The sequence below is a fragment of the Anser cygnoides genome, chromosome 11 (genome assembly GCF_040182565.1).
Source record: "Anser cygnoides isolate HZ-2024a breed goose chromosome 11, Taihu_goose_T2T_genome, whole genome shotgun sequence".
NCBI lineage: Eukaryota > Metazoa > Chordata > Aves > Anseriformes > Anatidae > Anser > Anser cygnoides.
The window spans coordinates 11,442,056-11,465,209 of record NC_089883.1 but is presented as its reverse complement, the minus strand read 5'-3'; the positions used below and the strand labels follow the sequence as shown (position 1 = coordinate 11,465,209).

The window sequence follows — 23,154 nt, the reverse complement described above, 5'->3', positions numbered from 1 at the left end:
AGGCTGCTCCAGTGCACGAGGAGGGTGCCTGGGTGGGTGGGGGGCTGCTCCCCGCCTCCTTGGGACCTGGTTGCCTCTCCCTTTAGGTGTCAAGTGAGCCAGCAGCTGAAGCAGAACAGGGCCGTTGGACGTTCCCAGGGCCAAATCCTGCCCGCGGGGCCCCCAGCCCCCTGGGGCCCTGTCCCCAGCCTCTGCCCGCGAGCGGGCACCCGCCCGGGTGTTGCACCGTTGATGTTTATAGCGCTCGTTTCCATTGGAGTTGCTGTGTTGGGTTTCATTTCAGTCTTCCTGATTCTGCCCTTCTGTAAAGTGTACATTATTACCAAGTTCCTTGTTTTTTATATATATATATATAAATATATATATATACAAACTGTACTCTTCTTGCCTTTGTACATTTGGGCAAGGAGAGAGAATAAATCTTTTTAAGAGACAATCACAAACCTGTGAGGGTGGCTTTTTCTTCCTGTCCCTGCTCCCCCTGACTCCTCCATCCCCAGCCAACACGGACGCTGGGCTTTGGGGTGGGGGGGACATGGGGGCCATCACTGCCATCACGGCCTCGGTCTCCATGCCCAGGCAGCGTCCCCAAGGTGGATGCACATGGCCCGAGGACAATGGGCAGCTGCTGGTGCCCAGCCTGGGGACCCAGCCTGTGGGGACCTGCCAGCACAGCATCCCAGTGCCATTAAAAGCCCTAGAAATGCAGCTGAAGGGATAACTGATGAGGGACTTGTCAGGAAGGTCCGCTGCTGAGAATAATTGAGGCTTTACAGGAGTAATTGAGGCTTTAATAGGCAACAGCTATTTAATGGGACGGGTGTGCTGGAACTGGGGCAGTGAGAGCCCTGACCAGGCACGCACAGCGGGGTCCTGTCCTCCTCCGAAACCAGCCCCGCAGCCTCAGCCCTTCACCAGGGCCGCCACGCTGCAGGTCCAGAATGCCAGGGACAGTGCCAGCAGCTGCGAGAGCGTGGGGTGCCTGCGGGAGAGGCACCGATAACTGCAGGTCCTTAACGAACTCAGGATAACAGCCACACCTGGGACCTCATGCCCCACCAGCATGGAAGGAGCACAGCAGTTCCCACCCCGGCAGGTTAGGGACAGGGAGAGACAGAGGTGGACAAGCAGCATCCACCCGATTTTAAACCACCACCAGAAGGTCCAGACATGGGGGCTTGAAGTCCCCTTCTAAAAGGGATTAGAGCCCCCAGCTCCTCGCCCCTTGAGCCCACGTCTGTCCTGCTTTCACTGTTGGAGGGGAAGGAGGGCAAAGAGACACAAACTTTAAGATGATTTATTCACACAAACTTGTAGCCCGGCCCCACCTCTCTCCCCCAGACAGAAAACACTGACCACGATGTTTATGGAATGGCTTGGCTTCAGCTTTTAACAAAATCCTCCACAGAAGAGTGAGAGCATAACAAAGCACACACGGACAATTCCACACGCAAGCAGCCAGGCCAGGAAGAGAGTTCGCGACACGTCTCCAGGGCCCGGTTTATAAATACACCCTTCTCATGTGGTGCTCGAAGGAAGCCAGCCAGGTTACATCCACGTGGCACGAAGACAAGAGCACAGCCTCGCTCTCCAGTGCTACGAGTGAAACGCGAGCTGCCCCCCGCACGACTCCCTTTGCTTTCGGTACAGCTGTTCTCTCCTCTCGGGGCTCGAGCGTGTCTCTTTGGAAGGGCCCGCAGGACGGAGGTGTGAGGGCAGCCCCTCGCCTGCTCCTCGCCCTGCCTTGGGCAGGAGACCCAAGGCTCACGTGCTCTTTGAACCACGGAAAGTGCGACTCCAGCAGGTGAAGGGAGCGCTCCCCCAGACCCGAGGCATTGCTCCAAACGCTCGCTTGACCCTACCAGAGCAGAGTACCATCGCAGCACGAAAAAGGCTCCGTTCCTTTTAAATAAGCAGCCCCAGCTGGGTGAAGTTAATCTGAATGCCCCTTTTATTAAATGCTGTGATAGTGCAGTGGTAACATTGAACAGAGTAAGACTGTTTAAACAAAAGCTGGAAGAGCAAGAAGGTTTTGTGTTTTTTCTTAAAAAAAAAAAAAAAGTTAGATGAATTAAAACAGCATTGGTTGCCCCAAAGCAGAGATGCACAGGGGTTTTAATGTAGTGTTAAAGGTTAACTCACGTCTCCGTGCGTCTAACTCCCCAAACATGCCTTATACTTAAGAGTCTGAGTGAAAATTAAAAAGTAGCCGGTCAGATGAGCGTACACCGCACATCAGGTGATGGGGAAAGAACCAACACTGATGTGGAGAAGTCAAGGAGTTGATGATGCTGCATCTACCGCTGTGCTCCCCTACGCTGCCGGGCCCCCACGTGGCCGGGGCATGAGGCGCCTCTAGGCTAACACACCACACAGCTGCATGTAAAGAGCTCCTATGCCAGTTCATAAACATCTTCCATTTACTATTTGGTGATTACATGTGTGTATATATAGTTCTCTAGGCAACACGTTTCAATGAGATAGTCAACTCTGAGGATACACAGGCCAATCTAACAATGAGAAATGCAGTTTCAGTCCAACAGAAGCTTGTTTTCCCTTTCCTCAAGAAAGGAGATGTAACCCTCTCTCCCCTCAAAAGCATTTTCAGGTCACACGCGCGTCCCCCGCTGCAACTATTCTTCATCAGAGGAAGAGTTCTGATCCAGGGGGTACACCATGAACATCACATCTGGCCGCGATGGGACAGAGGGGTGACCAGGCCTCACGATTTCAAAGCCCAAGAAGCTGAACGTCTTCAGGAGCGGAGCTACCAAAGAGAAGGAAATCCGTTACCATCAGGAATAATCCTCTGTACCTGTGTTGCCCTAGAAGCCACGACCATCACTCCTGGCCAAGAGGGGGACTTGAGCTGTGCACTCCACTGCGGCAGCCCAGCTACCCACCAGCTGCACAGCCCCGCTGCCGGGACGCACGCAGCCAGCCCGCAGCACGTTGATGTCTCTGTTCTGTGCTTAACTGGGGGGCTGCACCCAGCACCCGCTGAGCCCTGACAGCGGGTCGTGCAGCAGCGGACGGGAACCTGCTTGCTCAGGGAGCAGTCAGAGATCTGCTGTCTCCATGAGGAGGACCTGGAGCTCGCTGCAGCCTCAGCTCAGCTGCGCATGTTGCCCCAGGGAAGCTGCAGCCCAGGAGCCCCACGCATGCTCATCTGGGTCAGGCGAGGTTACGTGGCACTAGCGGGGCATGCATCCCCTTGTTACTACAGCGGCCGCTCCCCTGTGACCTGTGAGAGCCACCCTGCCACAGCACCTCATCGCTGCAACACCTTCTGGTGACTGGCCTCAGAGCTCTGCGCAGTCATGCAGAGCAGCTCCTACGTGCCTTCAAGGCGACGCTGAAGTTCAGCTGTACAAAGACTCAGAGCCTGGAGCACTCTAGAGCTCGTACAAACAAGCCAGGTTCAATGGCAACACTCCCCGTGCTTTTTAAAAACGAGCAAAACCCAGCATCAGATGTCCCCTGTAAACAGCCACCATGGAGGTCACCTACGCAGCCACTGCTGGTGACACACTAGAGCAAGAACTCTGTTTGGAAATTAATCTTGGTATTGTAACGTGGAGCGACATCTTCCTGGGGTCAGCACAGCTTAGCTGTAATAACGTGCTTCACTTCAGAGAAGGCAGTGCAGCTTGCAAAGCAGCAGAGTAAAATTAGAATTAAGATTTGAATTATTCCTGCCATGGTAATTGCTTGGTTACTAGCCTGCGTCTAGTAGGATTTGAAGTGACACATACGTAGCTTGGTACCTCATCACAAATCTCAAACTTCCGTGCTCTAATCGCTCATCCGACACATCTATCTTTAGATCCTAATGCAGCCCCCTTAAGCCCTAAGCATCTCTAGCCAGGGTCAGGATTACCTGTAGGTCTAGGAAGGGCAAAAGTGCCAGGAGATCTTTAAAAAGCAGATGAGCACAAGGGCAACAAGCTACCAGTATTCGTTTACCATGCATTAACCTCTCCTGGGTTTCCCCTTGCAAATCACAGATGATCACGGAATCCTGGTGCCAAATGCCTTCACTCCTTACCCAAGAAGGATTATTAACCACCTTCTGGACAGGAAAGTACTCCAAGTTACTCAGGAGCAGCTTTCTCCTTGAGAGTACTAGTAATAATTTACCTGCAGGACAGTAAAGCATATCCAGCTGGAGAAATCAAGATATTCTTTCTCCCTCAGTCTCAAGACAGGGCTTATTTACTGCATGAGAAACCACTTCTGATTTGTAAGAACACCACAGAAATTCTGCACATAACAATTCCTGCAGCAGGAAGTGTCCCCTGAAGCCCTGGGATGACCAGATTTTCGTACAGATCCAGCAGCACCATTTTAGATCTAAGGAGCAAACCTCACAGCAGGGCTGATTTCTCACCTCTATCTTCTCTGCTTTTTCTGAAGCAAATAAAGACGTAGTTCACTTTCATTTTTTCTTCAGCAAATTCCAACAGTGCTGATAACCTGCCAAGGAGGAAGAAGACAAAAGAACATCAGCTATAGGAAGTCCTGTCCTGAGGAAGCCACTGAGCACTATCAACTGTTTGGATGTTGTCAGGCAGAAAGATTACTTGTTTACAGATGCCTTCCAGCGAACAATGGGTGCTGAAACAATGGACTTCCTGCTTTCATGTCCAGCCCTGCAAAACCAAGAGCTGTCCTCCACCAAGTCACCCAACAAGTCCGTGTCCTTGGCACCCGCCTGCCAGCACGCACAGCCCCACCAGCCAGGAGTTTTGCATACAAGTCTTCAGACGTGGGAAGCTGAATATTGCAGCTGTTTACATTCCCTTCACTGGCACCACACAGGATCTCTAAGTTTTACACTTCACGTAAAGATTTAAAAAAATAGAATAAAATAAAAGAGCTCATGCCAGCCAGAAGAGAAGAGAAAACCATCGCTGCAGGAGCATGTGCACAGGCAAAGCTGTTTCCTGAACATATCATCTGGATGGCACAGCTGAGAAGCTGCATCGTGAAACCCAGCTTCCTTCCAGCTGAATTATTTCTGCCCTCTCTCTTGACGGGAGCACAGCGGCACTGACCCCATCCGAGCCCCAGGGATCTGCGCGGTGCTGCCACCGCGGTCGCTGCCGGCCTTGTAACCATTTCCGATGCAGGCTGCTAGAGCGGTGACAAACAGGGCTCGAATCGAGATCTAATTAAACAGCAGTCAGTGAGACTGGAGTGCACCGAGGGAGATTAAATTTGCAAGGATTTTGTTAATATGGTAATGAACTACTTTAATTATAGCCTCTACTAGGCTGTTTTACCTAGCTAAAAATAATCTTGCAAAATCGTGCTTTAAGTCATGATGAGCTGGGCGGGTAAATACCCCCACGGAAGAACCTGCTCCCAAGAGATCAGGCACACAGCCGGCCAAAGGATTTACGGGCTGACTGCGGAAATTATGCAGAAACGTTTATCTGGACTCAGATTCCAAGGAGACGAGCATGAGACAGCAGGAATACTGGCACTTATTGAAGGTGCCCAATGATGTTTTTTTGTAATTAGCTCGTGTCATTTGCTGGTAAAACCTATTTGGAAATTTAGGAGGACTTCAGAGAGCTCTGCACAGGAATCTGGTGAAGCCACATCTACGCTGCAGCGCTCCCTGCCAGCAGAGATCTCTGGTGAAGCACTTGGCAGGAAGTAGCTGCTCTGGAAGCTGCGTTTACACAAACTTCCCAGAGCAGAGCTGTCTGGACAAAACACTACCGTATTCTGCCAGCAGAGAAAAATCAGATTCTGGCAGAGCCAGAAGCCTGCGTGGCAGCAGCCCAAGAGCAGAACCACCTACTGATGAGAAGGAGCACATCAATATAATGGAGTTTTTCCCTGAAAGAGAGGAAGACACTTGCCAAAATAAATACTTGCCAATTGGCCAGCGGAACAGAATTTTCCACAAAGTATGCAAAGAATCACTCCACTCATTTCTTGCTTATTTTTCATTAGCACAGGACCTCAAAAACAGTAACTCGTCTCAAATGATCTCTAAGGGGGGAAAAAATACATATGGAGGACTAACAGGACACTTCCCTGAAGACAAGGCAGCAAAGACATGCTTTAGCTGTGCAGGTCAGGAAGAGAAGTGCCACCCACATGTACAGCTCGTTCTCCCCACACATGGGAGGAACATCACCAGCATAAGAGAAACGCTGCTCCCTGCGGGCACAGCTCCGGGATGCCAAACTCACCCTTCTTTGCTTCCATCAGCTAATAATCCATCAGGGATTTCCACAAAGAGGCTCTGATTCGAGAGCACTGCATCCCAGGAGGAGGTCTTCACCTCTGTGACCTTGTACTGGAAGTGGACAATATGAGGCTTCCCTTCGTGCACTGGGACATCTTGGTTAACAGTGATCTTCTCATCCTAGACAGAGGAGGGAGGAGAGCTCGTGAAACATGCTTTAAGGTTAAAGAAAACTAAGTATGAAACTACAGACCAGAAGTGTAAGAGACCATGCTTAAGTGAACATGCAAAGGGGCTGTGCTTTCAATGGGAGTGCCCTCCCAAAAAACTGGGATCAGCCCTTGCACACCGGTGTGTGTCTGAAGTCTCGCCAGCCACTAAAATTCAGCCCCGTGAGACCCACCACAGCTCACAAAGGTATGCACCATGAGGCACAAACTCAGACCCGAGTCTCAGCGCTCCTCACACCCCCAAGGGGTTGAGCCATTGTTTTAAGCTGCCTGTATTTCCCAGAACACCTTGCTTTTATTCTGGTCTAACAAAGAAATAGGAGTGAAAAGTAAAACCCTACATCCTAACAGGCAGGGGAGATGCAAATGCAAAATAAATGCTATAATAATTTTACTGAGAACATTATACTTTTCCCTTCCCCTTTCATTGGCTCGGGGACGCACCAAAACGAGTATTCCGGCCTTGGAGTGATTTTCTAGTCATGCTTTTCTGTTCAAGAGAATGCAGCTTTGCATATTCCCATTATATTCAATTTCTGGGCAGCAAGAGTCCATTCATTCACCGCAGCTCCCAGCCACATCTTTGCAGGGCGGTTCATGAACTACCCTTCAAAGAACACAACCGACAAGCTGCAATAGCATCTGCTGTGGCAGCCTGACCGCTTTTGTCTCCCCAGTCCCCAGCACAGTCTTTTTGTTTAAGGGATGACCACAAATTGCTTTCCCAGATTTTACAACCAACTGGTATGGCAAATGGCTTGCCTCCCGGTATAAGGGAGGAGAATACATAGCACAGAGAGACCCCCAAAATAGACAGAAGCTACGCGGATGTGAAAATTGTGACAAAGTCTTTTCCAGAGACCACAAGCGTACATGTCCCCTCTAACACTTCTCTAACAAGCGTGCAGCCAGCCTCAAATTCAGCTTAGCAATTCCTAGAAAACAATTCCGTGGTTAAATGCCATTCCTTCTCCTGGCAGTCTCTGTAGGCAGTTGGCTCGCCCAATAATGTTTTCCACATTTAACTTCGAAAAGCCCCAGTGAAACAACTACAGAAATTCATTAGGCTCCAGAGTTAACACTGTCAACTCCAGCAAAGGCTAAATCGTTCCCACGTGCTGGGCTGCAGGCTTGTGCACGCTGTCCCATGCACATCACTTGTGCAGCTCTGACGGGCAGGAGCAAACCAGGGAGGAGAAGCCAAGCCTGTGCTGCTCCCGAGTTTCAGGAACACCTGGGTGGGAAGTGCTTTACCCCACAGGGTCACTGGGCAGGTGTCCGTCCAGCCTCTGGGCATTTTATTTTATCAGGGTGAGTAACTGAGCAGCTCATTATGAGCTCTGATCTGCTGACCGGCAGCTGGGCTGACAGCAGAACAAGTGCTTTGGCTGCATTATGACAGCACCTCACCGGACTGTCCTTATAAATCCCATATAGGCACACCTACACATCTCCGACCACAGCGCCCGCACTCGGGGACATTTAGTGCAGCTTGGTGGGCGGGGGATATTGCCTTGTAGGTGTTTTATACTACTAAGGTGTAAGCTTTGCAGAAAGGGCAATGCTCAGCAAAACCATCTGAGAACATTCCTGGGCTCCTCCACCCTGTTTCCCAGTGTTTTAACCCCTATTACCACATATATTGAAATAGTCCAACTCTCTTGGTTTGACTGCTGTGACAAGGGAGAAGCCATCGGGCATGTTAATGCTGGCGACAAGGTTAGCTCTGCATGTAAATCAGGAACTGCCTGGCTCTGGTAACCGGAGCAGAGGAAGCTGCCGTTTGTTTGAAGCACACAAAGCTGAGCGCAGGCCCACTGCAAAACAAGTTTACACTTCATCGGAGTAAATATCCTGTAGGAAATAAGTTTATTCATTGAGTTTGAAAGGAGCCTGCGTGGTTGTGCCTGCTGTCAGGTTTCACCATGGTTTTAAGCCAAGTGCAGCAAGAAGCCCACCAACAGCTGCTCCAGGAGAGGTTAAACCAGACAGCTGCCGATCGAGCCACAACAGAGCCGCGGCAAGAGTCGGGTTTGAGCCCAGCGAGAGCTCTGCACCGCAAAGGTCTATTTAAAAACAGAGCAAAACAAGGGGATTACGCACATCTTTCACCAGTGACTTCATGGGAGCCTTTTACAGTTGTTTTCCTGTGCAGAGAACGTCTCCATTTCAGAAGAGATCTCTCTCAAGCAAGAAAAGCTCACAGATGCTTTTCTCATACTTCACAAAAACAAGAACAGGGCGAGGAAGCTGAGTAAAGCAGGCTGGGATTGACACGCTGGAGGGGGAGGCACACGCGTGCGTTTGTGTGGGAAGGCTGGCAGAAGCCTGCAAGAGCAGGGGAAGAGCTTTTCTGTCGTCACGTAGCCCTGCTGCAACCAGAAGTCGGGCGCTTCCGAAGCCTTCCCCAGGCTCCCAGCCTCGGGAGCTTTTTCCGAGCCCCCCGATACACAGCCCGCTATTGCGAAGGCAGCGTAACCGCAGGGATTAATAGAACCAGTTCCCCTGGTTCTGTGAGAGTTATGCTTACGCAGCCTGTCTCGGGCAGCTGGTGTTTTATTCCCGTGTATCAAAATAGAGCTAGCGAGATCCCGAGGAGAGGAGCTGTTCCTGGGAAGCAGCAGCCCAGAGTTCACTGGAACCTGCTCAGAGCACAACCCCGTTCACGCATCATTTGGTTTCAGCCCACCCCTGCCAAACGCCCCCGCCACGCTGCCTTGTACCCCCAGCTGCCCAAATCCCCGCTCTGCAACCCCGGGCTCCATTTCAGCGACTCGAGGCCGTGAGGACCGGCTTCCCCTCAGCTACAGTTCACCAAGAGCTGGGTTTTCCAACCCAGTTACGCTCCTTGAGCACCCCGATCAGGATGGAGGGAGGCCCCTAGGTGCTGGCAGGGAGGGAAGGATGTACGCCGTGACCTGCCACAGCCAGGCGGCTCCAGAAGCCCACGCAAGCAGCCTGCTGTCAGCACACGCTACACCTGCAGCCTCCTGCCAAGTTTGCTAGCCAGAGCACGGCCGTTTGTCAAAGCCCCTCCTGGCTGTCCAGCACTGACTCCCACCACCGTAGCTTTCCCAGCTCTACAAAGCTCCCTCGACAAAGGGCCGAGCATCAAGTCTCTTAAAGTAAAAATACCAACAGCTATCGGGAGCCCCAGCTGCCTAATTCGTACCACTGCTGTACACAAGCGCTGTGCTGCATACTCAGGAGGAGGCAGGCTCGTTCAGAAAGGTCACCCCTTGAACTGGAACAGCTGACACAGCTGGAAAAAAGTACTTAAGCTTTTGGGCCCAGATGCCTTTCCAGGTCACGCTGGCTGAAAAGCCCAGCCTGCCATACCTGCTGTGCCACCGGCTTGAGTGTGCTGCGGAGAGGGGCAGAGAATCACAGAACCGTTCAGGTTGGAGAAGGCCTCTAAGATCACTGAGTCCAACCCTGAACCTTGCATTGGCAAGCCTACCACTAAGCCATGCTTCAAAGTCCTACAGGTACATGTTTCTTGGAGACCTCTAGGGATGGTGACTCAGCCTGTTCCAACGCCACACAGCGCTTTCAGTAAAGACTTCTCCTAATATCCAACCAACTCCCTGCCACACCAGCACAACTTGAGGCCATTTCCCATTGCCACATCAGAGGTGGGACTTTAAACCACTGGAGGTGGTTTAAAAATGCAACCTGTTCCACCCTGGGCTGAGCTACATTAAGGAAGGGGCCAATCCTCTGACAGATTCTGGTGGCAAGGTAGGTTTTGTCAGCAAAACCCTGGAAGAAGTTGTGTTCTTACTTCTGAGAAGCAGCTATCTGGACGAGATCTCCACAGGCAGCAAGCCCTGCCTACACACCACCACCGAAAGCTTCTGTGCTAATTCAAGGCTGTACTGAAATCAAGTACTTCAAAGCCTCCAAACTGTGACTCTTTCCACCAGCATCTCCTCCACGTCTAGACTATTTTCCACCTCTGGTCTTGCTCGGTGTGTATACAAGGGCTGGCAAATTTGGCCTGCAGGAGTTTAAGTTGCAGGGTCACCTCTTTGTCATCCATCAGACCCTGACAGAATACACTTCACGTCCTGAGCCCTCCTGAAGCTGCTCACGTCTCTTCTTTGTGTGAAATGAAGCCAGCTGAGCTGCTTGCCGCCTCTCTGGACTTCACATCCCTCTAACATCTGCGACAATTCAATTCAGCAGCATTAAGCTGATGTCGCATTGTTATTAAGAGGCTAGAGCTTGACGTTTATTCACAAGGCAAGCAGGCAAGGCACATGCTACAAATTCACCAGCTCTGCAGTAAAGCAAACTTCTCTGAAAGCAGCTGTGAGGTCTCTCGTTTCTCATGAATTTCCACAGGAGACTTTGGTAGCTGCGACCTGAAAGGGCCCGCATACTTTCATCATACGAAGGCTGCTTGCCTCCCACGGGGTAATTAAAATCAAGTCTAACACCTATGACAGCAATTCCGTCTGAGCAGCCGAATCTGCAAGCTTAGCATAAATTCAGGCAGCCTCATCTGATAGCACTTTACACCCTGGCTTGGGGAAAAACAGTGCCTGTCCCAGAAGGGAGACAGATGTGCAGCACTGTAACGTAACACAGAGAAGCTGCACAAGTGCCGATTATTCCCCAGAAAGAGCCAATTCATCTGAAAGCCAAGAGGAAAGATCCTTTAGGATGAGGGTGGCCACGGAACAAAAGCGACACAGACCCACGTACTCCTAGGCAAGTTTGCAGACACGAACACCCTCTGTGTGCATTCCAGAAACGTTCCAGTTTGTGAGCCTCCTGCTTTTGTGAGGTTCAGCCAGCGTTACCTTCCGGACCAGGGCACGGGAAGGAGCTTATCGACCCTTCTCTCTCGGCATTTCACCTTTCTGCTTCCCACTTCCTCTTTTCACACAAGATGTAAGAAGTTGCTTCACATGCTGATAATGCCAGCTCCGCAGGCAGCAGCTGAAACAGGCTCTGGGAACTGGGCTGGCCAGTCATTTGCTGCACACCTCTGATAAGAAGTTTCTTAATAAACAGGTGATACTTAAGCAAGGCAGAGCTGCATGCAGCTCAGTAATCTGCCAGCAGGGCTGCCGAAAAAGCTAACAGTTTCCCCATTTATTACCTTGAAGACTTTTGCATTTATTCCCATCAGGCTGCGGAAGGAAGCGAGCAGATTTGTTACATGGATCATTGTTTAGACATCAAATCTTTCTCACCTTATATATCAGAGCTGAAAGAGAAGGATCCCTGCTACCCCCTCGCCCACCGGGGATCTTCGACAGTGGGTGAGGGGCATCAGGAGCACCACAGAGGCCCTGGAACGATGTGCCTGCAGCACTGCAGCTGGGGACAGTTACTCAAAGGTAAGATACTACTGCAAGACAAAAAGGGACAACAAAAGAAACACCAGGTTATGTTAGCAGGGGTCAAAGTTTCTGATACTCCAGCTCCCCATGACCCCAAACCGCCTGTATTCCTGCTCCCCTGCGGCACGTGAGGGGCAGCTACCGAGCTCTGGTAGCTGCCCCTGGTAGCCTGGAGGACTACGGTAAAACACTTCGCTGCCCAAGCGCTGTCGTATCGCAGAAGGGCAGCGTCCTGTTAGAAATGGAGGAGGGGCTTTGCAGCCGAGATCCCAGAGAGTGCTGAGCAACCTCATGCTAATAAGGGACGCCTGGAAGACTGCCAATAGCAGATGGCTGGAAACGCATGACCAGATGAGCACACATTTTCTGTAGACAAATATCTACAAATAGATCAACAGGGCCCAGAAGGAGGAGGTTTAAGTTTCACATTTTCAAAACAGGGAGGAGGCGAAAGGGCTGGTTCTTCAGATACCTTGAGCATACTCCGCAGCATCCCAGTTGACATTTTCACATGCACGTGAAACACCGTACAAGCATCCTTCAGCCCAACCCTAAATATTAGGGTTCACCCCGCAGACTTTGTCCTAAGATCTATTTTAAGAGCTTAACGCAAGAAGAAAAAGTTCCCCTTGTGGTCTTTGAGTTTGCTGGGATCTCATCTGTATGCTCTTTTAGGATCACTTCTAACACAGGCTTTAACATCAGCTTTCAGCACATTCATGGAATCAAATTATTTTACTCCTGGAGCGCTGCTTCCTTTACCAGCACCATAAAAGCTCTTTGCCAAGGCACGGGGCAGCAGCAGTTACTCCGCTCCCAAAGCCTGCAAAAGCAACGCAAAGACGCCAGTCATTCTCCAGCATTCCCACGATGAAACACACCAGCACAGAGCTATGCAAACATCACCTTGTCACAGCTTTCCTGAGAAATAAAGGGGAACGGGAGGGTTTTCAGTAGGCAAACTAACAGAGGAACACGGCTGTACGGGACAGCCTCTGCAGAAGCATTCACAACCGGCTGGCTGTCCTGAAACTGCCCAGGTGAGGTGTTTCCAGGATGGTGTTTTTCACCCCAGGGCCTCTCCAGGAGCGAGGCAGTCCTCGGTATCAAAGGACCAAGCACTGAGCTGCGCCACCTAAACAGCACGCAGGGAACACACACCAACAGCCTGCAAACAAACTACCGAAGCATTTACGGATGCCAAAAAAAACACCAACCCAACAGCCTGCCAACATGGTTACGCCACAGGCAGAATCTGCTAAGATCTTGGCTATCCACCTCATACCGAACTAATCTTTCTACAGGAAACACAAATATTCTTCCTCCACGTGTTTCCTTCTCCCCCAGGTTTGCTAGGCAGGGCTCTCCAGAGGTGCTCCCACGCGGCTGCGGCGTATAGCCGATGCTGCTTGCAGAAAAGGCTGCTCAGACACACTCGGAAGAGCTATTTAAGCAGTTGCATCGAAGATGTCTGAGGGCAAAATCCCTTCCACACATGCTCAGTTGCGCTCTGTATTAATACAGTCCCTCCGCACGGCATGACTGGGGCTATCAATGGACCAGTGTGTATTCAGTAGTAGTGGATGTGGAGAGGCATGACAAAGCACTTTGCTGTGCAATTCCCCACCCCCAGAAAGCTGTTGGCAGCTTTGTTTTTCCCTTCCCTCCTCCCTCACCCCCCAGCTAACAATGTACTATTGATAGCTCTCTCCAACTTGCGGCCAATGCATCAAGAAGCTGGATAATGAAGTGTAGTTGTGGGAAAAAAAATTAAAAAAAAAAAGAGGCAGCAGTTTTCATGCAAAGCAGCTCAAGGCACTTCCCAGTTTTGCTTCCTCTGGCACACGCAGAAGTCAAAACACAAGACCCCTTCAAGCGCTGAGCCCTCCAGGGCTTTGCCTAGCCCAGACCTGCACGCTGCCTCTCTCCTCCCACCAAACTCTGCAGCTGCAGCCAGGCAGGGCCCTAAAAGCAGCCCCAGGGCACAAGCATGTGCAGGGGGCACAAATTAAGAGGTTTTGCTTCATCCTGATGTGCATCGGCAGCAGTCCTGCAAAGAACTTCATGCAACGGCCCAGCAAAGCCTCGTCCCTCGACGCACCCCGTTTAGAGCTTAAAATTAGGAACTGCGCTCCCATCTGCTGCAGCCCCTCTTCTTTTTGCTTTCCAGCAGCCCAGGGTAAAAGGCGTCGAGCTCAGCAAGCGCCTTGCGCTGAAGTGGCTCCCAGAGCTTCTTGACCAAGTCCTGCCTGAAACAGGAGCTGCTGGCGAGCGCGCCTGCCCAGCCGGCGGGTGTCATTTCAACTCGCCGCGCTGCCAGCGGTCCCAGATCCGTGCCCCGGCCCTGGGCAGCGCAGGGGACGACGACTCCACTCCTCAGCCCGCTCCCGCTGGCTCTCCACCACCTCCAGGCCGCTGCCGCTTTCTGTCCATGCCAACAACTGGCACCGCTGGGTCTAAAAGGCTCCGCATTTGGTTGTGGTTGGGTTTTTGTGTTCTTTTTTTTTGCTTGCGCCGAAGACTCGTGCCAGGTGGACAGACCCACGCAGCCCCCTGGCATTACAGAAACAAACCTGTTTTCTTTTTAAAGGCGGCTCTGAGGATGCAGATGAGCGCAGCCCAGAAAAACAAGCTCCTGCGCTGTCAGCCCCACACGGAGGAGCCTCAGCAGAGGAGCACCTCGCAAACACCCCGCAGGAGCCCAGCACGGCCCGGTGCCGGCCCCGCGGGCAGCAGGGCACGCACCGCCCGCAGCCCCTCACCGCCGGGCCGGGGGGGGGCACGGGGACAGCCCCCGCGGCCCGGGGGAGCCCCCCGCCGGGGATGCCCGCGTCCCCCCGGGCTCGGAGCCGCCCCGCAGGGCGCTGCCCGCACACCGGGCCCGGCCGCCCCCCGCCCGCCTACCGCCGGGGGAAGGCCGCGGCCCGCCGGGCCCACCCGGCCGGGGCTCCCCGAACCCAGCAGCCGCGGCCCGCCGAGGAGCCGAGCCGAGCCGAGCCGCGCACCTGTCCTGGGTGTTTATCATCCTCGGCTGCCTCCGGCTGCGCTGGGCTCCGCTCCGCTCCGCACCTCCGCCCTCCACCGCCGCCGCGCTCCAACTGACCCCGCCGCGCGCCGCGCCACGCCCCCTTCCCCCCGCGCGCGTGGCCCCGCCCACCCCGCGTGGCCCCGCCCACCGCGCTCCCCCCCCCCCCCCCTCCCCAGCGCGCCGGGCCCGCTGGGTAACGCCGCCGCCCCAAACAAAGGCGCGCGTGGCGCATGCGCGCTGCGCTCCTCTCGCCCCCTCCTCACCCCCGCCCCTCGGCGCCGCCTGAGGAGCCCTGAGGGGAGCGGAGCGCGGGGGGGGGGGCTCGGGGCGCTGGGGGTGCGGGTCCCAGCACGGCTCGGGCTGGAGGGGACCGCAAGGGTCACCCAGTTCCAACCCCCTGCCTCAGGCAGGGAGGCTGCCCGCTAGGTGAGGTTGCTCAGAGCCTCACCTAACCTGGTCCTGAACACCTCCAGGGATGGGGCGTCCACAGCTCCTCTGGGCAGCCTGTGCCTCACCGCCCTCTGAGTGAAAAACTTCCTCCTAATCTCTAATCTAAATCTCTTTTAGCTAAAAACCACTCCCCCTCGTCCTGTCAATATCCGATTGAGCAAAGAGTCCCTTTACATCTTTTTTACAAGACCCCTTCAAGTACTGAAAGGTTGCCATGAGGTCACCCCAGAGCCTTCTCTCCCGCAGGCTGAACGCCCCCAGCTCCCTCAGCCTTTCTTCACAGGAGAGGTGCTCCCTCCCCTTCATCATCTTCGTGGCCCTCCTCCAGACCCGCTCGAACAGCCCCACGTCCTTGTGCTGGAGCGTTTGCCAAGGAGCAGGGGACGTGCGGTGTGCCGTGGGGCTGCGTGGTGGTGGGGTGAGGCGGCTCCGCACCTCTCCTGCCTGTGGAGGAGCCCGGGGTTGTTGCAGGGAGGGCTTTCTGGAAGGGTTTTGTTGGGTGTGAGACAAGGCTGGGGAGCCAGGCTCTCTTTAGTTGTGCCCAGGGCCAGGATGAGAGGCACTGGGCACAAACTGGAGTGCAGGAGGTGGCCTCTGAATGTCAGGAAGTGCTTTTCTTACTGTGCGGGTGACAGAGCTGCCCAGAGAGGTCGTGGAGTCTCCCTCCTGAGAGATCTTCAAACCCCACCTGGACATGGCCCTGGGCAACTTGTTCCAGGTGTCCCTGCTTGAGCAGGGGTTGGTGCAGATAGACCCAGAGGTGCCTCCAGCCTCAACCATTCTGTGCGATTCTGTGAAGTAATTGGGCCCAGGTGGTGTCTCTGCAGACCCCGCCACTGGCTGAGCTGTGCGATACCCTGCTTAGAATATGAAGATGCTCCTTCAGACGTGATCTGAGGACGTACAGACCTACAGATGAGTAGGAGCTAGAAGCAGGACAAGAGGAATGTGGATACCAGTGTGCTGAGCTGCCCATCGCAGGGCTCTGCAGGCTCTCGTGATGAGCAGCATCTCCTAAGGGAACGGCAGTGCCGGCCATTTGGGCGAAGACACGGAGCCTGGTGAGCAAGCTGCAGGCTTCGGTGGGCTCAGGAAGCAGGCAGCCTTCTGGAAGAGAAGTTCTTCAGGCCTTTGAGACACAGGTTGGAGAACATCTTGGGAAACCTCACACCTACTCGCCCGCCCCCATGCTTCCTTGTCCTCATCTGCGGGCTCGTAGCCTGCGGGGTCTGACAGGCAGCGCTCGGTCGGGGCTTCCTGATTCCCAGAGCCGCCGCAGCGCGTGTGTTGGTTTGTCAGGAAGTGACCAGCTGTTGTGCAGGGAGCTGGCCTCCTGCCAGGGCCCGAGTTCAAACGGAGCCCATTAAATGGCCTCGCAGCCGTAATTCTATTTATAATACCCAGGAAAAGCGAGCTGAGACTTTCCCACAGTGCCTGCTTCTCAGGCGATTGTTGTTCGGGAAGCTGGAATGTACACGATATTATTTTTGTATCCCCCGGGAAGGGTTTTATTGCGCGTCCCTTCATGTCCCCATCTGCGCCAAGGAAGGTTTGCCGAGCACGAGGTCTCTCGCTGCTGCTTGCAGCTCTCCAAACGCTTTGCTGAGACGGTTCGTGTGTCTCTGCCTGCGTATGCCTGTGTCCGTAGCATGCCCACATCTGTAATTCCCACACCTCTGGATGTTTTGCAGAGCAGAGACGTGCTGTTTGGACTCTTATCCCAGCCTCGCTCCCGAGGCACTTGGTGCCTGCCAGCGGTTTTTGTGGCACTTGTCGCTTTTCCCTTCGCCTGCTCTGGAAAGCTAGGCACCGCTGCTGTCCTTAGGGTGTTGCTGCTGTCCCTTGTTTGCTGTCCTTGCCAAACAGCTGTGAGGCTCTGCAGGGCACCGGCACCCTTCTCCCTGGTGAGCTGTCAACCTTCTCTCCATTTTACTTCTCAAATAAAAGCCAGTTGCCGGCAGCTTCCCAGGTCCCGAAGCGCATTATTTTAGCACAACATCCTGCATGGCACTCCAGCAGAGCTCTGGCTGGTTCTCCTGTATCTTCTCCCGGCTTGGGAACGCTTCTTGTGCTGCAACCAGTCCAAGGTAGGGCCGAATAGCCTTGCTGTTCGTCATGCCGGTTTTAGGATCAGTTATCCCAGATTCCAGATGTGGAACGGATGGGATCTGAGGGGCTGGCAGGCAGGTAGCACCAGCCTCGTGGAGCTGCCTGAGCCAGAAGACACTAGGTGGAGACAGGCGAGGAGAAGAGGACAGGAGGACAGCTGCTTGGTCACAGCCCTCTTGCACGTGGGGCTGACAGCAGAGACGCTACCCAGATGTTGGGGCCTGAGGAGGACAGCGGGTCCCTGCGGGACGGGCCATCCCTCGAACATTCGCTCTGTGCTCTTCCTTGGCAGCAATCCCAGCTGCGCTGTCCTCGAGTTCGTGTGAGAAACGTCCAGGAGCGCGTTCACCCTCTCTGACCGGCTCCATGGCAATGCAGTCACCGGGTCTCCTGCTGACCTCACGGAGATGCAGCCGCTCAGATAAGGCAAGCAGCACTGCTGCAGAGGCAGGGTAACAGGGAAGCTTTCCCCTGCTTCCTCCCCCGGTGGGTACCGTGTGCCTTTCCCTTGGCTCTGCCCTCCCCTTTGGAGCCAGAGCCTCTGAGCCCGTCCCTCGGTACCCACAGCCGCCTTGCCTAGCTGCCTGTGCTGGAAGGGTGTTGCCTAATGCAAAACACTTCCAAACAGAGGCTTCAAAATGAAGATAGAAAAAGGTTGGTAGCTTTCCACGGAATTAATAACCTGTAGTTATTTAAAAAAACATCTTTAGAAACATGTCATTCAGAACTTTTTAGGGCTGAAAACGTATCTGGGAATGTAATTATGTTTTCGACAGCAGCCTTTTCATCCCCGCTCCTGTGATTGCTCTTTTTCTACATTAGGATCTTGTTTTGCTAGGAGAAAAAAAAAAAAAAAACAAACACGCTGCCAGGGAATTTTGTTTTCATACCTCGGTCCTCCCAGCCTGGCTGCCAGCTCGGCCTTCCTGTGCCGACACGTCTGGATCGTGTTACAACTGTAGCAGCACCAGGAGCGTTCCTGACACCTGATTTTGGCTTCCCGTGTTTCTGGGTGAGCCGCGGACAAGTTCATGGAAGCTGGTCCGTCTGTACAGCTGGGAGCCTGGAATCGCGTCTCAAGGTTTTCATGTGAGAGTCTACCTCAGAGATGGATTTTAATGATTGAAGCAAGCTGTGCTGATACGGCGTTCTGCTGTTCCTTCACATTTCCATGCGAGGAGTTGATTCCCTGGCAGACCTGCCTGGAGCTGGGGGTCAGAACTGAGGCACGCTGCTGCCGTCGATGGCTTTCTTTTTTTAATGAGCTTTGTCAGAATTTGTTACTTAGCCATTAAGTGGTGCCAGTGAAGAGTTCATGCATGAGCTAAGTTGAAAATCTGCTAGGTGTGAATTAGTGATGAGAGAAAAGCAGGTCAAGGAACGTGTTGTCTCAGAGCACGCTGAGCTTCAAGCTTAGCAGAGGCGATACTGGTGCATCCAAGGTCTCGAACAGGCAGAAGAAGAATGTAGACATCATGGCATCGGATGGCTTTCCTCTGCTGTGCTGGGGTGAGGCACATCATCCCTCTTCCTGCATCAGCAGCAAGTGCAGGTCATGCTGTGCAGCACAAATTTAGGGCGTGGGGGGGAAGAAAAAGGAGCTGGATGGCATCATGGGGATGAGAGCGTGTGACAAGACCCACCACGAGATGGTCCGTCGTGATCTTGTGTATCAGTGATGAGCCCCACGCCCTATGAAGGTGCTCTGGGCCAGCCCCAGCACCTTTGCAGACACCAGCGAGGGCTCTGCTTGAATCGATGGGATGGCCATGGGGTGAGATGCTGCTAAGAGACATGCCGGAGCAAGTCCCCAGCAAACCTGTGCAAAGCGTTGGGATTGGTTGCCCTGGAGAGGCGGGCAGGGTTTTTCCTCAAATACTGGAAAAAGGCAGTTCCTCCACCCTTGACTGCCTGGCATAACACAACCTGGGAACGGGGCGTGATGGAAAAAGTAAGCCTTGAAGTACAAAGCCTGCAGCAAAGACAGGAACATGTAGGTGCGAGGTTCGGGCATGTGGCTCCCAGCTTGCGGCTGCGTCGGCCGAGAGCAGTTGGCTGGCAGCAACGCAAGGTTAGCTCGCTCCTCTCTCGGTCAGAATAAAGGCTTCTGTGTTTCTCTGCCTCGCTTTGCCAGGACGGGAGGATGCCCACAGCTTCTTCTCTGCATCATCTCAGCATCCCCTCTCTTGTGTGCCCAGAGCCCTTTTTCCTTGGCTGCTCACGGAGTAGGTCGCGCCCCCAGATCTGGCCAAAACCTCTCAGTGCAGGGTCTGGTGGCTGGTCCCAAGTACCAACAATGAGCCTTGGGGAAACAGCTGAGGGCAAATTGGTAACGAAGAGAGAGGGGTGCTCTGCTGGAGAGACCTGCTCAGGGAAAAGGAGGCATTTGGAAAGCTAAATATTTTGTTAAAAATGTAAACCCGGGAACATGGTTCCTGGCATTACAGAAACACGCGTGTGCCTCCAGCTAATGTCAAGCAAGCTGCCTGTTTTTGTTGCACACTGATGGGTGCGAAGGAAATGCTGTGGCTGTCAGAAGGCAAAAAGGCTGGTGGATGTGGCATGGACAATAATGGAAAGCAGACAGGGGCTGTGAGGAGGTGTCTTGCGGCTGACACGTTGCACATCTGAAGCCAGCTAGGTCTTTGTATTGATTTTTGTAATAGCCCTTTCAATTATTTTTGCAATGAGCTCATCCTTTCTGGCACATCTCCACTCCCTTGCTCATTTAACACAGGCATGGCAGGCTTCGTTGCACCTCTCTTTAGTCGTCCACACGTGAGCTGGGAACAAGCAGCTCCGCTTGCTGTCCTCGGGGAGAAACAGGCACTGTCAGGGTGTCTCGTCTCGGCCACTTCTCGACACAGTGTGAAGACGGGTTGAGTGGAGCCCGAGGTGTTTCTAATCGAGCTGTCAGATCTTAGCCCAAACCAGGCTGTACTGTGTTCTCCGCACTGGCACAACGAGACTCGCTCGGAAGCTGGTTTTACTTCTGTTTTGGCGCTGGGGGCCGGGTTTCAGGGATGGGAGGTGGTGCCGGATGCTTTGGCTTGGCCGTTCCCCTGGGCAGCCTGATGGCTCCGGGACCATGGGTTTGCTCGTGGCTGCACAGTGCCTGCCTGCTGACACCTCCCGAGCTGGCGGTGAAGCTGCTGGAAACAAAGAGCCGAGGAGCTCAAGGACCTGTCCAGGCAAAGCGCCTCCTCTGTTTGCTGTAATAATATTGTTTTTCTCAATTCTACACCCCCATAATAATGTGTCCGGGCCTGTTTTCATGCTCTGGATCACTCAGAGGCTGCAGCTGAGGTCTCGTATCCGGATATTTCCCGAATATTGCCTCTGTCCCATCCCGTGCACTGCTCTGGAGAAGGTAACATCGTTCCTCTTTTTCCATGTTGCTTGTGCACGTGAGCTTGGGGATGCGCTCTCTGCAAAACCCCCGACCTGTGTGCTCACATTCATCTCTCTCGTGGCTTTTTGCACGTGCAAGGGCTTCTGCTCGGTGCCTTTCTGTTCCCGTGCGGTTGGATTCATAAAGTTCATGTTTTTGTGGCCCCACAGGAATTTGCAGGCTCAGTGAAATCGCTCGGGGCTCCCCGCTGAGGCTGGCTGTGTGTTCACCCTCCAGATCGCTTGGGAACAGAGGCACAGAGAAGAAAACTGTCCCACAAAGTCGCATGCCTCGCTCGCAGCCTGGGAGCCCAAGCGCGGCTTCTGACTCTGGTCTGTGGCTGCTGCGTCTCGACTGCAAGCCAGGGTGCTGGCTAACCATGAAGTTGCTGATTTTCTTGAGATGGGCCCCTTTATATCTTCTAAATACTGTTAAAACTGCTCTCTGGATGATTTTAGTATGAATGAGAATAAATAGGCATAAGTACTTGTCTCCTAGAATTTTCTTCTTTAAGGTTTAATGGATATTTTTCTAAGTGAGGCAGGTCAATTGTTTATTCATGACATAGCTAAATTGCTTGATGCAAATACGAATTTACAAGCTTTTCTATTGGCTGCCTCAAAACCACCAAATTCACTTTTACTAGTGTTTCAGAGTTGCTATATTCTGAGGGTTTTTTTTTTAGATGCATTTTAAATTACTTTTATAAAATTGCATTCTTTATTTGAAACAATCTCAGAAATCACTGCTTAGGCATGCAGAGAGGAAGAAACCTCTTGTACTCTGGAGAAGTAAAATGAAATGTCTGTTTCTCTGGTAGGTTCCTTTTAAGACAGGTGATGAGTGGCTCTGTTTTTTATCTTGCAGGTGGCAGAAAGGAACACAAATTAAAAGGTTTCGGGAGAGGAGGATCACCATCACATTTCACAGAATGGTTGAGGCTGGATGGGACCTCTGGAGGTCATCTGATCCAAGCCCCTGCTCAAGCAGGGCCACCCAGAGCCTCGTCCAGGTGGCTTTTGAAGATCTCCATGGGTGGAGACTCCACAACATCTCCGGGTGGCCTGTGCCAGTGCTCGGTCACCCACGGAGAGGTGCTTCCTGGTGCTCCAGTTTGTGCCCAGCACCTCCGGTCCCAGCACTGGCACCATTGACAAGAGCCTGGCTCCAACCTCTCTGCACCCTCCCTGCAGGTGGAGATTGGTGAGCGCCCCCCCGAGTCTCCGCTTCTCCAAACCGAGCAGCCCCAGCTCTCTCAGCCTCTCCTCCTAGGCGAGGTGCCCGTTTCTCCATTTATTTGCCTCGCAGAGCAGCCACAGATGCCTGTACGTGCCTGAGGTGAGGCTGGGTGCTCTGCTGCCTGCGTCCGCCCGACGTGCAGCGCCTGCCCCGTCTCGTGTGAGCGCTCTTGCTGGCGGGTTCTCTGCAGGGGTGTGTGCTGAACATTGTTTTCCAGCATTGTTAGAAGAGCAATGGAAAACTGGTGAGGGTTTCTCAGCTCAGAACACGTTCAGATGCCAAAACTTTTCATACTGATTACCTTGCAGTTCTCCTTGTTCCTGGGAAGTGTTGTTTGAACAAAGCTTTGCACGAAGAATGGAGAGAGGAAAGAAATGAGGGGGAGACAGGAAAAGGGCCTCTCTGGGTTCTGCACAGCTTTGCACAGATTTGGGACAGAAACACCTTTGTGTTGCAGGTGCGTCAGCTGCTGAGGAGTCCCTAAGAAACCAAAAACCTTTCCTTCAAGAGCCGACATCTAAAAATATCTCCAGGGACCTCTCTCCTTTACAGGTGTGACCCAAATCTGTGCACGTCTGTGCTGCAGGGCTGTTGTCTTCACATGCAGCCTGTAGTGCTTGGGGCTCCAATTCCAGCTGCCCAGAAAACCTGAGCTTGGGAAAAGCCTAAATATTTTGCATGGAAGAACTTCAGAAAATGCCCATCGAACATCTGAGAAAGGGATTTGTGAGCAGGCTCTCTGTAGTCCTTTGAAACACTGATTAAAAGCTCCATGAGATACCTTCATGGAGGACTTTCCCAAATACGGTACCGAAAGCTACACTCCACAGCGTACGCATCATGCTGGAGCTCTCACATGTGCTTAGGCTATGGATGAAGGTATTAAACCCTCTGGAAATGGCATAATAATTGAGAGTATTTGCTGGTAGAAGAGCGTGGTGTCATGCAGAAGGGACTCGTGAAGTTGCTGCAAGGGGCAGCTGTCACTGGGATCCTTTGGCTTTGCTTTTTTTTTGGTAGCTCTGTCCCAGTGCGTGTGTGACCAGTACCCACGATAGGTGCCGATGGCCGCTGCGTGCAAACGGGGCTGAGCCCGGTGGGAAAGCGTCCTGCCTCCTCCTGCACCTCTTTGTGCAGCACCGGCATCC

The 23,154-nt window shown here is 53.1% G+C and overlaps 2 protein-coding genes and 1 long non-coding RNA gene across 6 annotated transcripts in view; 2 read left to right on the top strand and 1 right to left on the bottom strand.

Annotated features, from left to right (window-relative positions):
- ZNF609 (zinc finger protein 609) overlaps positions 1–2,526 on the top strand; it is a 55,354-nt gene extending 52,828 nt beyond the window's left edge. For 2 of the 3 annotated variants that reach the window (XM_067004117.1, XM_067004116.1), the window contains exon 10: positions 87–2,526. In XM_067004117.1, coding sequence (XP_066860218.1) covers positions 87–429 — 343 coding nt within the window. In that variant the 3' untranslated portion in view covers positions 430–2,526. The remainder of the gene's footprint in view (positions 1–86) is intronic. The other variant, XM_067004120.1, reaches the window with a different exon arrangement.
- Positions 1,282–14,829, bottom strand: OAZ2 (ornithine decarboxylase antizyme 2). Its single transcript, XM_067004121.1, is given in 6 exon segments — positions 1,282–2,767; positions 4,391–4,476; positions 6,210–6,385; positions 11,640–11,720; positions 11,722–11,797; positions 14,795–14,829. Coding segments are annotated over 6 exon segments (573 nt in total). The 5' UTR covers positions 14,815–14,829; the 3' UTR covers positions 1,282–2,633.
- Positions 14,830–14,970: 141 nt separating this feature from the next.
- On the top strand, positions 14,971–22,792 carry LOC125185069 (uncharacterized). Of its 2 annotated transcripts, none has more exons than XR_010834321.1 (2): positions 14,971–20,746; positions 21,635–22,792. It is a non-coding gene; the product is annotated as an uncharacterized lncRNA (long non-coding RNA). The 2 variants fall into 2 exon arrangements; XR_010834320.1 differs by having other exon boundaries at positions 14,971–21,099.
- The last annotated feature ends 362 nt before the right edge of the window (positions 22,793–23,154 follow it).